Below are 13,855 nucleotides of genomic sequence, written 5' to 3'. Positions count from 1 at the left end.
CTGGGTTACCCTTTAAATTAAGAAGACGGCAGTTTCCAGTAAAACCTGCATTCGCAATGACTAAACAGATCCCAAAGACAGACTCTCAACCGAGTGGGTATTTCTTTACTTGAACCAGCCTTTGGACATGGACAGCTATACGTTTCTTTCTCCAGAGTGAAGCAACGCTCCCATGTAAAAGTGAAAGTTATTAATACACCACTTCAATGAAAGTTATGTAATTTTTACAAGGAATGTTGTTTATAAAAATGTTTTAAATTAATCTATTTAATATGCAATATGATTATAATTGACTAGATGGTGGCCCGATTCTAACGCATCGGGTATTCTAGAATATGTATGTAGGTGTGTATGTAGGTGTGTATGTAGGTGTGTATGTAGGTGTGTATGTAGGTGTGTATGTAGGTGTGTATGTAGGTGTGTATGTATGTATGTATGTATGTATGTATGTATGTATGTATGTATGTATGTATGTATGTATGTATGTATGTATGTATGTATGTATGTAGGTATGTAGCGCTGTGAGTGGGGGTTAAATTCCACGCCAATATCGCCGATTAGTCGCGCCCGGCTGGCCGATCAGTGTAGCATGGTTCAAGTCTGGCGCCAACTCGCGACCGGACTGCGCCTGTCGCTGATTGGTCGCAGCCGGCTGGGCACGACCAATGACCGAAGCATGGTTTAAATCCCGCGTCAATTCGCGGCTGGACTGCGTCTGTCGCTGATTGGTCGCAGGATGTTGGGGGTTCGGGGCGCAGGATATAGCACAGCCCACGTACTATATAGCACAAGTCATCTGGGTAATTTTGCAATGCATCTCTGGGAACGGAGACTGGCGGCAGCCTCGCTGCTCCCATCGGTGGACGGCGGAAGGTGAGAATAGCACAATTTTTTTTTTTTTTTTAATGATCTTTATATCTTTTTACTATTGATGCTGCGTAGGGCAGCATCAATAGTAAAGTTTGTCACACAGTGTTAATGGCAGTGTTAACAGACTGCGTTACACCGCGGTGTAATGCAGTCAGTTTAACGGACTGCTAAAACGCTATGTGGGCGCGACCAATCAGCGACTTAGGATTTCCGTGACAGACAGAAACAGACGGAACGCATCGGGTATTCTAGAATATGTATGTAGTTTATTTATGAAGTTTTCAGAATAATGCAATTTATACACAGGATTCGGCCGGCCGGGCGTGACCAATTAGCGAAGCGTGGTTCAAATTCCACACCAATTCACAGCCGGACTGCGCCTGTCGCTGATTGGTCACGCCCGGCCGCGAACAATCAGTGAAGCCAGTGCCTGCTCCAGGTTTTTGAGGGCCCCGGGCGAAAGTCTCAGTGGGCCCCCCCTCTAACACATACCACGATTCATGATGCACAGATTCAGCAGAGAAATATAGCACAGCCAAGTAGCATACAGCCCATGCAGTATATAACAGCCCACGTCACATTGCCCAGCCACGTCACATATTGCCCAGCCACGTCACATATTGCACAGCCACGTCACATATTGCACAGCCACATAATATATAGCACAGCCACATAATATATAGCACAGCCACATAATATATAGCAGCCCATGCAGTATATAACACAGGCCACGTAGTATAGAGCTCAGCGATGTAGTATATTGCCCAGCCATGTAATATATACCACAGTCACGTAATACATTGCCCAGCCACGTAGTATAGCACAGTCCACGTAGTATATAGCACAGAGACATAGTATATAACACAGCCCATGCAGTATCTAACAGCCCACGTAGTCTATAATAGCCCACGTAGTATATAGCAATGTGGGCACCATATTCCTGTTAAACAAAAAAAAAAAAAAAAAAAAAAGAATTAAAACAAAAAATAGTAATATACTCACCTTCCGGTCCCAAGAATGCATTGCTGTCTCGCGAGACAGCTACGTCAACATCTCGCAAGACCGCAATGCATGGACCGGGGCGTCGCGAGGAGCAGCGGGAAAGGCGACGGAAGGTGAGAATATAATGATTATTTATTTTGTTTATTATTTTTAACATTAGATCTTTTTACTATTGATGCTGCATAGGCAGCATCAATAGCAAAAAGTTGGTCACACAGGGTTAATAGCAGCGTTAACGGACTGCGTTACACCGCGGCATAACGCAGCCATTAACCCTGTGTGAGCACTGACTGGAGGTGGCACTGACAGTAGGAAGGTGCGAATTCGTGGGCGAACTGTGCCCGTCGCTGATTGGTCGCAGCCACTACCAATCAGCGATGCGGGATTTCCGTGACAGACAGACGGAAGTGACCCTTAGACGAATAATATATATATATATATATATACTAGACTGTGGCCCGATTCTAATGCATCGGGTATTCTAGAATATGCATGTCCCCGTAGTATATGGACAATGATGATTCCAGAATTCGCAGCAGACTGTGCCCGTCGCTGATTGGTCGAGGCAACCTTTATGACATCATCGTCGCCATGGCAACCATTATGACATCGTCGCCATGCTGTGCCCATCTCTGATTGGTCGAGGCCGCCCGACAAACCGTCGACCACTCCATATAAGGTATGGTCTACAAACCGCCGACCACTCCATATAAGGTATGGTCTACAAACCGCCGACCACTCCATATAAGGTATGGTCTACAAACCGCCGACCACTCCATATAAGGTATCCTGTTTGTAGACCATACCTTATATGGAGTGATTTCCAGGACAGACAGACAGACAGACAGACAGACAGACAGACAGACAGACAGACAGACAGACAGACAGACAGACAGACGGAAAAACCCTTAGACAATTATATATATATATATATATATATATATATATATATATATATATATATATATATATATATATATATATTTTATATACACACACACATCCATACACATGTATGATTTATAGGTAGATGGATAAGTATCACATACAGTGGATATACATACATAAATTAACTGTTAGAATGCCAAAGGTCTGCAATGCTGTAATTGCTACAAAGGGAGCATTCTTTGATGAAAGCAAAGTTTGAAGGAGAAAATTATTATTTCAAATAAATATCTTTTTCGAACCTTCTCAATGTCTGGACTAGATTTTAAATTCATTTGTCAACTCATTTGACTAATAAAAGAATGAGTTTTCATGGAAAACACAAAACTGTCTGGGTGACCCTAAACTTTGGAACGGTAGTGTACATATGACAGACAGATAGGTGGATAGATAGATGCACATACACAGAGGTTTCATAGCTATGAGATAGATATAGATAGTGTGATATATAGACAGATATTTAATATTGTAAGGTGATCACAGGGGAGATATGTCATCCAGTTTGTAAAACTTGGTGATATGAACCCGGATTTAATGCTCCAGTGTCACAGATGCGGAGACTGGAATTAACTTTAACAGGGCTGGGTTTTTTGTGAACAGCTAAAGAGATGGGCAGGACGGCTGTTCACCATATCTCCACCTCAGGGTGTGGTCCATAGAGATAGATCGATATAGACAGATAGTTAAATAGATAGCTAGATAGATATGAGATGCATAGAAGATAGATACTTCGATGATAGAAAGAAATGACATACATACATTAAATATGATGTACAATAACAAATTGTATTGTGGTACCGTGTTAGCCAGAAAAATCAATGTGAATACTTTTCTGCCCAATGATGACAGAAGTGTTCTTGGAGTGATACCTTTATTCGCTAACCAGAAAAAAATACATTAAATATAGATTGAGACAGACAACAGATGATAGAGACGTAGATAGATGATAGATCAATATAAAATACACATATACATAGATACAGGGATAGATAGATAGATAGATAGATAGATAGATAGATAGATAGATAGATAGACAGACTATAGAATAAATGTGTTTTTGTCCTTATGTGAATTCAATGTAAATGAAAGCACCTTTGCCAAATTTTTCCATGTTAATAAAATGTTACCTTTACCTATTTTGCTTTCATTTTAACACAGGGGGAAGGGGTGAGTGCACATAGGAAAGAGTATACACAGGGGGAGACAGCTCAAACTAGAGAACACATGAGGGAAGAAGACAGCACAGTGATGGAGAGAGCGAGCAGACGAGGGGGAGAGCACATGGGGCACACAGGTCAAAGAAGAGATGACATGAGAGGAGAAGACAGCAGATGGGGAGAGAAAGCGCACGGGGGAGACAGCTCAAACAGGACAGCACATGAGGGGAGAACACCGCACAGGAAGGAGAAAGACAGCAGACAAGGGATAGCACATGGGGTAGACAGGTCAAAGGAGAGCACAGATGGGAGAAGTCAGCACATGGGGAAAGAGTGGATAGGCGGGGGAGCACATGGGGGGAAAAGATTCTCAACGCTGCAAAGCCTGCCCCCATCGTGATATTGCCGCCCACCCAATGCTATAGCATTGGGCCTCCATCTAGTAAATTAATAAAAAGATGAATAAATAACAAACCAACCATAGCGGAGGGGTACAATTGTGGCACCCTCTTAGCTGATGCACTTGAGGGTTTGTCAGTCGTCAGTGTCTTAGCAACTCGACAAGGACTGGGTGCGATATCTGAGAAGTAAAGGATCAGGTAAATCGTATACAGTAGACACTTCGCAAAACAATTTTGATTACTAGACATCACCACTACCCACAAAATGTGCTGATATACATTGGGGTAGATTTGTTATTGAAGAAGAAATTGGAGATTTAATCGATAGCCAGTGGAAAATGGTTACCATTAGCAGTGTTCCCCTGACACCAGTAGTGAAATCTCCCTCATCTCCTATTCTGCAGTTTCATATCTCGGATGCAACTTCAGAAGATGATAAAACACACGAATGATGTGTGGTATCCAAGAGACATTTACGAGGGGTAGGGGAATAACTACCAGCATACAAGCTGCAGATGTACACAGCATATGGACCAGGGACAGGACAGCTGACACCGAGTAGTGGCCGTTCTTGGGTATTGCAGCTAAGCTATTATTGAAGTGGATGGGAGCAGAGCTGCTGCACCAAAGTACCGACACTACCCAGTTTGGAGTTTCCCTCCCATATTTCTTTAAAATACCCCAATAAGTCTGAACAAAGTTATTTACACCACAAAACCCCTAGTTTAGATATTCATTTCACAGTTGATAAAGCAAACCGAATCAAGTGTTCTAATCAGATTTACAATATGCAAAGAAGCAAAATACTTACCTTTAATGGGCATGGCCACGGCAGATATTCGTCCATAGTAAGGCTTTGGTGTTGTAACAAAGTCTAAAGAGATCTGAAATACATAAACTACATAAGAATAGCTAAGAAGAAGAGGACGTTATAGTTCTTACTATGTGACATTTCCAATCTACTCTTGAGAATTCCATTAAATGAGATCTGTTTTCATGCAATTTCCCTAAGGAATTATTTTAAAGGGAATCTGTCCATAGGACCAACCATCCTAAGCCTCCTATCTGGGCATGCAGTTCATAGGAAGCTGAATAAAATGATATTAATATCTGTGATCCAATGTCTTATTGCAAAGAAAAACAGCACCACCTGAGCGAGAATCCGCCCATCAAGAATCCTACTAATTAAAATGAGGGCAACGCTCTCCGCATCAGTTGGGTTTCAGACCATGAGAGGACCTCCATAAAATAATTTTTGTACAACCATCACCAATTAAACATCACAATTTCTAACTATACATCCAAACTTAAAGTAGTGCACTTAAACCAGTAAAAAGAAAAAAAAAAAAAAAAAAAGGGGAGGTGATATAAGGGTCCAGTCATAAGCTCCGAAAAATCCCATTAATGGTAAGAATTTTCCACTTCTCCCATGACAGCACCACCTAAGAGATTTATATAGAACAAATCCACCTTCGGGAGGGACCACCACTTGTAACATATTTCTCCCAAAAGAATAGATCAGCAGAGGAAGAAAGCTCAATTCGATAATGTTTATAAAAAGGTGGAAGGAGAAGACCACGTTGCTGCCTTACTTATCGGGTTGATAGACACTTCCGCCTTCTCTGCCCAGGAGGAGTAGGCTAACTTAATGGCCTCCCTAATCCATCTAACTAGGGTACCCCTTTGTCACCGCTAGTCCTTTCCTAACCCCCTGGAAAAAAAAACAAGGCCTCACGCTTCCTCCACTGTCATCACAGCCAAGTACCCTACCAGCGCCCATCAAACATGTAGGGTGTGAAGTCTGTACTCCTCTGCATTTTTAGGACCATTAAAAAAAAGGAGGCGAGAACAATTTAGCTCTATAGAATTTTGTGGCCACTTTCGGAAGATTGTCTGAAGACCAGACACAGCCTATCTTAGCCTCAAAAATCTGAGTAAACGGCTGATTAACGCCAGTCCGTATAGTCAGTGACATACAAGCCTTGTTAGTTACTGCCACCAAAATTACAGATTTTTAAAAAAGGTGAGAATCTTGATTGACAACATTTCTAGTGGTTTACAGTGGGGCTTGGTTAACGCTTCTAGGACCAAATTTAAATCCCAGGGAGGTATCTGAGCTAGGTATCATCCTCAATCTATCACATGCTTTGCTAAAATCTAACAATCCATCATTTAGCCACCAGGTTATAGTTCAATAAGACCCCTATGGCCAACACCTGCACCTTAACAGTGCTAGTGGATAGGCCCAGATCCATACCCATCTGGATGAATTTTAATGGCATTAATTGGTAACACTACCAAACTTTCCCCTGAACTAGAAAAGAACCTAGCCTAGGTTCTACCATATATTTTAGTTGTTACTACTGTAGTTGACTACTTTTAAGCACGGTAAATACCAAATTCAGGGCAAAGCCCAACTGAATTAATAATGCCCTCAAATTCCAGGCCATCAAAGGCCTGACTGCAGTGGATGGAAAATTGGACCCTGACTGAGGAGGTCCAGAATTTCTGAGGGGGATCTATGGATCTCATATGGACATTATTCTTATCCATGAGAACCAGGGTATCTTTGGCCAGAATGGGGCAAACAATGATTCTCACTTGGTCCTCCCTGATTTTCCTCAGTACCGCTGGAATCAATATCAGAGGAAAGGCATAGGAAAGGTCAAAGTCCCAAGGAATCTGCAAAGCATCTACTGCCTGGGGTTTTTCTATTGCATCTAGAGAGCAGAATCTTTTCACCTTCCTGTTTTGTTTGCCAACAGGTCTATGTCTGGGTGGCCCTATCGATCCACAATTTGAAGGAATATTGTCCGATATAGCTCCCATTCTCCATGTCTTTGACTTAGGAAATCTGCTCTCTCATTTTCCTTTCCCTTTATATGCAACGCTGTGAGTATCAAAGGATGTTCTGTGATCTGAAAGATCTCCTTCGCTACCACCATCGGAGAGTGGGATCTTGTGCCCCCTCGATGGCTGATGTAGGCTACTGCTGTCCTATTGTTTGACAGGATACAAACATGATGCCCTTGCAGATAGGACAAGAACTTTGCTTTTCACATATTTTACCGCCAGAAGATCTTTCATATCTGATGAACATTTATTTTTGTTTCCTGACCAGATTCCCTGGACCACACAATACTACAGATGAACTCCCTATCCATCTTAGCTTGCATCTGTCATTACATCTACGATCTGATATAACCAAGGAACCCCTAGTGACAGATTTCCTATTTCCACCCACCATACCAGGGAAATTGATAGTCACCAGAGAAAGATCCATCTCTCCTAATTCTCAGTATTTTTTCACCACTCAGAATGTCCTGTTGCAATTGTCTGGAGTGTACCGGAGCCCATTGGATTGCTGGAATACACAAGGCCATCGTCCCTAGTTGCGACATTGCCTTTTTAGAGTCATGGTAGGTGTGGTTACTACCACTGAGACCAAGGCCATTACCTTGACCCTCTTTCGGCAACAGACACTGCTTATTTTGGACTATATAAATAACTTGAGAAATTGAACACTCAGTGGTACCAGTTTTGATTTCTTTAGGTTTAGAAGCCAACCCAGCCAGGCCAGGATAGTCTTGACTTCTATCAGCAGACAATTGCAGTGTTCTATTGAACTTGGACCTTACCCGGCGCCTGCGCACTGCAGTACTTTGCTCTGCCCTCAATAGGGCAGACAAAGTACGCCTGCGCCGGAGCAAGACGACAACAAGAGGACATCGTATGAAGATAGGAGGCACCGGACCTGGACCGTGACGCCCATCGGATCGGACCGTAGCGGGACCGCCCCTGGGTGAGTATAATCTAACCTTTATTTCTCATCTTTCAGGTTACATCGGGGGCTTATCTACAGCATTACAGAATGCCGGTGTCTGCAGCTCATATACGATTTTGGGGGTGACAGGTTCCCTTTATGACTTTTTCACAGTGCGGAATATAAATATTAGATCATTCTTATAGGTTTCGTGCAATACCCTGGGTTTCATGTAACCTTAGTCAGCTGTCTCCGTTAGTCCCATAGACTTTCAATAAAGATGAAAGTAGCATGCAAGAACACCACTCTGTTTAAACTCCTCAAGATCCCCTCCATCATTTTAGCGTCCTATTAGGGATCCTGAGCTGGAACCCCTGTGCAATAAGACATTTATGATCCAATCCAGCATTTTGTCCCCCCCCCCCCCCCCCCCAAATTGTTAGGGATCATGAATGGACGCACAGTTCATGTAGTTATGAACTCACCGGCCGCATCTTCACCTGTTTTCAGCCCCATGTAACAGCTTTGTAATAAGCCGCAAGTGTGGGTTGTGTGGTCCAGAAGTCACTTTTCTCCATACATGTCTATGAGACATGAGCACCTTGTTCTACAGTAAACTGTCACAGAAGTGTAATGAGAGGATTTTATAAAGGGACCTCTGCTTCACAAAGCAACCTCTGTTATTTGGCAGGACACAACTGCAGACACATGGGCCTGAAAAAAAAGGGCTCCCGGTGAGTATGTGACCACATGAATTTCACTTACATATGTGATCCCTAACAGGAGAAAAAAAAAAAAACCTTGCTGGAGTATTGCTACAAAAGGTTGTTCTAACCAGTAATACCCCTTTAAGTTTTCTCTTCAGCCTAAAATTTAACTTACCATGCCACTCTTTACAGTAACATTTTTACTCTGCACAGGGACCCTCTGTGCCAGGCTTAGTTTTCCATAATTCCCAGTGGTCACTCCAGTGTTGGAAAGTATACTGGCCAATGCCTGGGAATCTGCAACAAAATCTACAGGAGCCGCACCTCCTGTAGAAATGAAGGTAAAATTATAATAAACATCACGACCTTAAAAAAAATAAAATCTGCACGGCTAAGAAATTTGGTTACTCACCAGCCTTCTTCCTGGGATCTTGCTTCCCTGCAAAAGAATTCCTCTCTGATGTACTCTTTTCATGCCTGAAAAACACAAGGAATATCATTGATGTTCAACAGGAACCAGTCATCAGAAAAATATTAATAATTATTATTTTTTATCATTATTATTTACCAGTAGCCCTAGTGCTACACTGGAGGTAAATACCATTTCAAACATGTTATCTAGCAGCAGGGAGTTGGAAAAAAAAAAAAAAAAAAAAGAAGAAGCTATTCTTCTCTGCAGCCTGTCGGTTTGTGGGTGGGTGGTGCCAAGCAGCAGTGCAGGGAGAATATAACTTCCATTTTCTCCCTGCAGCCAACCACAACATTAGACATGCGACCGTGTTTAAACTGGTACTTACCAGTACATTAGCACTATGGCTGCTGGTAAATAACATTTGTTTCTGAGGAAAGTTTCCCTTTAATACCAGTCATTTTGCAGCACTTCACTGACAGATGACTCTTGGAGCAAGATAAGCAAAATGTTTTGGTACCACAAGTGAAGGCTTGTCTGCCATAAGGCAGTGAAAGGACAAAGATTAATGTATGTGAATGCATTTCTTTGGCATATTTGCATGACGTTATGCAGCAGCTTGGTGATCATCAGTTGACAGACGAGAGAAACTCCTAAGCAAGCACGACCAGCAAGTGATACAAAACCACAAGACATAACCCTAGAAAGCGAGCGATAATCATACATTGGCCAACTAATTGGGTAGTGATGTGACTAACTAGATGGTGGCCCGATTCTAACGCATCGAGAATTCTAGAATATGCATGCATGTACAGTATGTATGTACAGTATGTATGTACGTATGTATGTCACGCTGCGAGTGGGGGTTAAATTCCACGCCAATATCGCTGATTGGTCACGCCCGGCTGGCCGATCAGCTAAGCGTGGTTCAAATCTGGCGCCAATTCGCGGCCGGACTGCGCCTGTTGCTAATTGGTCGCAGCCAGCCGGGCACGACCAATGACCAAAGCGGTGTTTAAATCCTGCGTCAATTCGCGGCTGGACTGCGTCTCTCGCTGATTGGTCGCAGGATGTCAGAGGTTCGGGGTGCAGTGTGCAGCGCAGCCACAGGTTCGGGGTGCAGTGTGCAGCGCAGCCACATAGTATATAACAGCCCACGCAGTAAATAACACTGCCCAAAGTATATATCAGTCACGCAGTATATAACACAGCCCACGTAGTATACAGCAGTGTGGGCACCATATGTCTGTTTAAAAAAAATAAATAAAAATAAAAAATCGTTATATACTCACCCTTCGGCGTCCACCGATGCGCACGAACGGCAAGGCTGCCGCCAGCTTCCATACCCAGAGATGCATTGCAAAATTACCCAGATGACTTAGCGGTCTCGCGAGGGGGCACTGACTGCAGAGGAGTAGGGAGCGGCCATTTCGCAGCCGGACTGTGCCCGTCGCTGATTGGTCGCAGCCGCGACCAATCAGCGACTTGGGATTTCAGTGACAGACAGATGGAAGTGCCCCTTAGACGATTATACAGATACTAGATGGTGGCCTGATTCTAACGCATCGGGTATTCTAGAATATGCCCAGCCACGTAGTATATTGCCCAGCCACGTAGTATATTGCCCAGCCACGTAGTATATTGCCCAGCCACGTAGTATATTGCCCAGCCACGTAGTATATTGCCCAGCCACGTAGTATATTGCCCAGCCACGTAGTATATTGCCCAGCCACGTAGTATATTGCCCAGCCACGTAGTATATTGCCCAGCCACGTAGTATATTGCCCAGCCACGTAGTATATTGCCCAGCCACGTAGTATATTGCCCAGCCACGTAGTATATTGCCCAGCCACGTAGTATATTGCCCAGCCACGTAGTATATTGCCCAGCCACGTAGTATATTGCCCAGCCACGTAGTATATTGCCCAGCCACGTAGTATATTGCCCAGCCACGTAGTATATTGCCCAGCCACGTAGTATATTGCCCAGCCACGTAGTATATTGCCCAGCCACGTAGTATATTGCCCAGCCACGTAGTATATTGCCCAGCCACGTAGTATATTGCCCAGCCACGTAGTATATTGCCCAGCCACATAGTATATTTGCTCAGTGACGTAGTATATTGCACAGCGACGGAGTATACAGCACAGAGCCACGTAGTATAGACTTAAAATAAAAAATAAACATATACTCACCTTCCGAAGGCCCGTTGAAGTCCTGGCCCTTTGTGCGGTGCACGCGGCAGCTTCCGGTCCCAGGGTTGGCATGAGCGCAAGACCTGTGATGACGTCGCGGTCACATGACCGTGATGTCATGGCAGGTCCTTCTCGCAGGACCTGTGATGACGTCGCGGTCACATGACCGTGACGTCATGGCAGGTCCTTCTCGCATACCATCCTTGCCATCGGAACCTGCCGCTTGCATGGAGCGGTCACCGGAGCGTCGCAAGGAGCGGGAAAGGCGGCGGAAGGTGAGTATATAATGATTTTTTTATTGTTTTTAACGTTAGACTTTTTTTTACTATTGACGCTGCATAGGCAGCATCAATAGTAAAAACTTGGTCACACAGGGTTAATAGCGGCATAACATGAGTTACCCGCGGCATAACGCGGTCCGTTACCGCTGGCATTAACCCTGTGTGAGCGGTGACTGGAGGGGAGTATGGATCGGGCACTGACTGGGGGAGTATGGAGCGGGCGCCGGGCACTGACTGCAGGGGAGTAGGGAGGGACTAATCGGACTGTGGCCATCGCTGATTGGTCGCAGCAGCCATGACAGGCAGCTGGCGAGACCAATCAGCGACTTGGATTCCATGACAGACAGAGGCCGCGACCAATTAATATCCGTGACAGACAGACAGAAGTGACCCTTAGACAATTATATAGTAGATCTCCCCTCTGTAGTTTACCACACCTGTGCTTTACACACTCTCCCTGGGTCTAGCTCTGAGTTTGCCACTGCTCCTAGTGTTATAGCCTGCAGCGATGATGTCATGTGAGCAGCACTGCAGCCAATCAGTGTTCTCAGCAGCTCACGCAGTAAACTCAGGCAGATCCGCTGATCATTATTGACTGTAGTGCCAGCTGAGGAACAGGGGTGTTGCTTTATATATTACAGATCTTCACTTTGTACTGCCTCCATTAAACCGGGTGTATAAAACACTTCTAAGCTATCCTATGGATAGGCAATACGTGTAAGAACAGATGGGCCCTTATCAATCTGAAGAATGGTGGGCATACAGTTCCATAAGTCAAGCAGTAGTGACAATGTGCAACCACCACTTTTATAACAAATAAATGGAGCAGTGGTCCCACATACTCACTATGGCTACGTTCACATTTGCGTTGTTGGGCGCAGTGTAGTCGACGCATACCGACGCAAGCGTCATGCGCCCCTATCTTTAACATGGGGGGGGCATGGACATGCGCCGGTATGCTTTATCATGCGTTGTATGACCCATGAGCTTTTTTGGCGCACCAGACAGGGAGCGGACGACGCTACTGGACGTAGTATTGATGCGTCACATTTCCGAAGAAAAACGCATGCAACGCACCTGCGTCAATGCGCCAAAAAACACATTAGTGTCTATGAAAAACGCATAGGGCGCAGTTGCCTGCGTTGAGCCGCGTTTTTTGACTAAATGTATTTTTTGGGGAGCGTTTTGGATCTTCAATTGTATAGGACAACGCATGCGTCAAAAAACGCTGCGTTGTGTATGCGTTTGACATGCGTTGTGCGTTGCGTCGACGACACTGCGCCCAACAACGCAAATGTGAACGTAGCCTATCACTCCATTCAGAGGAATCTAGGACCCCAATTTTCAATAGTGGGGAGTCCAGCAGTCAGACCATTCCATGCAGGAATCCATCCCATCCAGAAATGTGACATTCGCACCAGGGTTCTCAAGAAACAGCAGAAGCTCCAGATCTTTTTCTAGATTCCACATGCAAAGTCACAATTAAGCCAAAACACATACTTGTCTGCTGGCAATACAGAGCTTTCCACATCTTCAGTGACTGGATGGAGCGGCGTGGACTTGATCTTTGTGACCTCCTGACTTTGGAGGAGTGGTGAATTCATACTTGAGGATTGCACATTAGCAGTCCTATTCATCTGCTGTAATACTGGATTCTCCTATACAGACAGAAGAAAAAAAAAAAATCCAAAAGTGTTATTTCATATTCTATTAAAGTTTAACAATTATTGAATATGACAGAACTACTGCTCACCTGCGAGTGAAGTTTACTATCCAGGCTGGAGGATACAGGTTCCTCTAACTTACGGTCACGGACATGTAAAAGCGAATTTTGCTTAAACACAGGTGGTTTCTTAACGCTCACTACAGAAGGAGGAAAGGATGCTAAAATGAATAAACCCCAAAATATAGTATGGAGTACGGGGAATATTAAATATTTATTGAGGTTTTTATTATAAAACATCTTATTTCAATTTTAGAGTTTGAGTATTAATTTATATAATGTATTATGACATGTTCACACAGGTTTTGGAGGGCTGTGTCTGCACCGCAAACTTTCAGCCATTTACAATACATGTAAAGAAAAGTTTTCGAAACCCCATTTCACATGTGAAAAAAAATAATA

The 13,855-nt window shown here is 43.9% G+C and overlaps 1 protein-coding gene across 3 annotated transcripts in view; it reads right to left on the bottom strand.

Annotated features, from left to right (window-relative positions):
• TROAP (trophinin associated protein) overlaps window positions 1-13,855 on the bottom strand; it is a 111,416-nt gene that overhangs the window by 52,406 nt on the left and 45,155 nt on the right. For all 3 annotated transcript variants that reach the window (XM_077297491.1, XM_077297490.1, XM_077297492.1), the window contains 6 exons: window positions 13,484-13,593; window positions 13,231-13,388; window positions 9,258-9,322; window positions 9,021-9,172; window positions 5,187-5,259; window positions 4,454-4,554 (listed from right to left, as the gene is read on the bottom strand). In XM_077297491.1, coding sequence (XP_077153606.1) covers window positions 4,454-4,554; window positions 5,187-5,259; window positions 9,021-9,172; window positions 9,258-9,322; window positions 13,231-13,388; window positions 13,484-13,593 — 659 coding nt within the window. The remainder of the gene's footprint in view (window positions 1-4,453; window positions 4,555-5,186; window positions 5,260-9,020; window positions 9,173-9,257; window positions 9,323-13,230; window positions 13,389-13,483; window positions 13,594-13,855) is intronic.

Source organism: Ranitomeya variabilis, chromosome 3, assembly GCF_051348905.1.
Source record: "Ranitomeya variabilis isolate aRanVar5 chromosome 3, aRanVar5.hap1, whole genome shotgun sequence".
NCBI lineage: Eukaryota > Metazoa > Chordata > Amphibia > Anura > Dendrobatidae > Ranitomeya > Ranitomeya variabilis.
The sequence above is the reverse complement of the archived record's forward strand: the minus strand, read 5'-3'. Positions and strand labels throughout refer to the sequence as shown.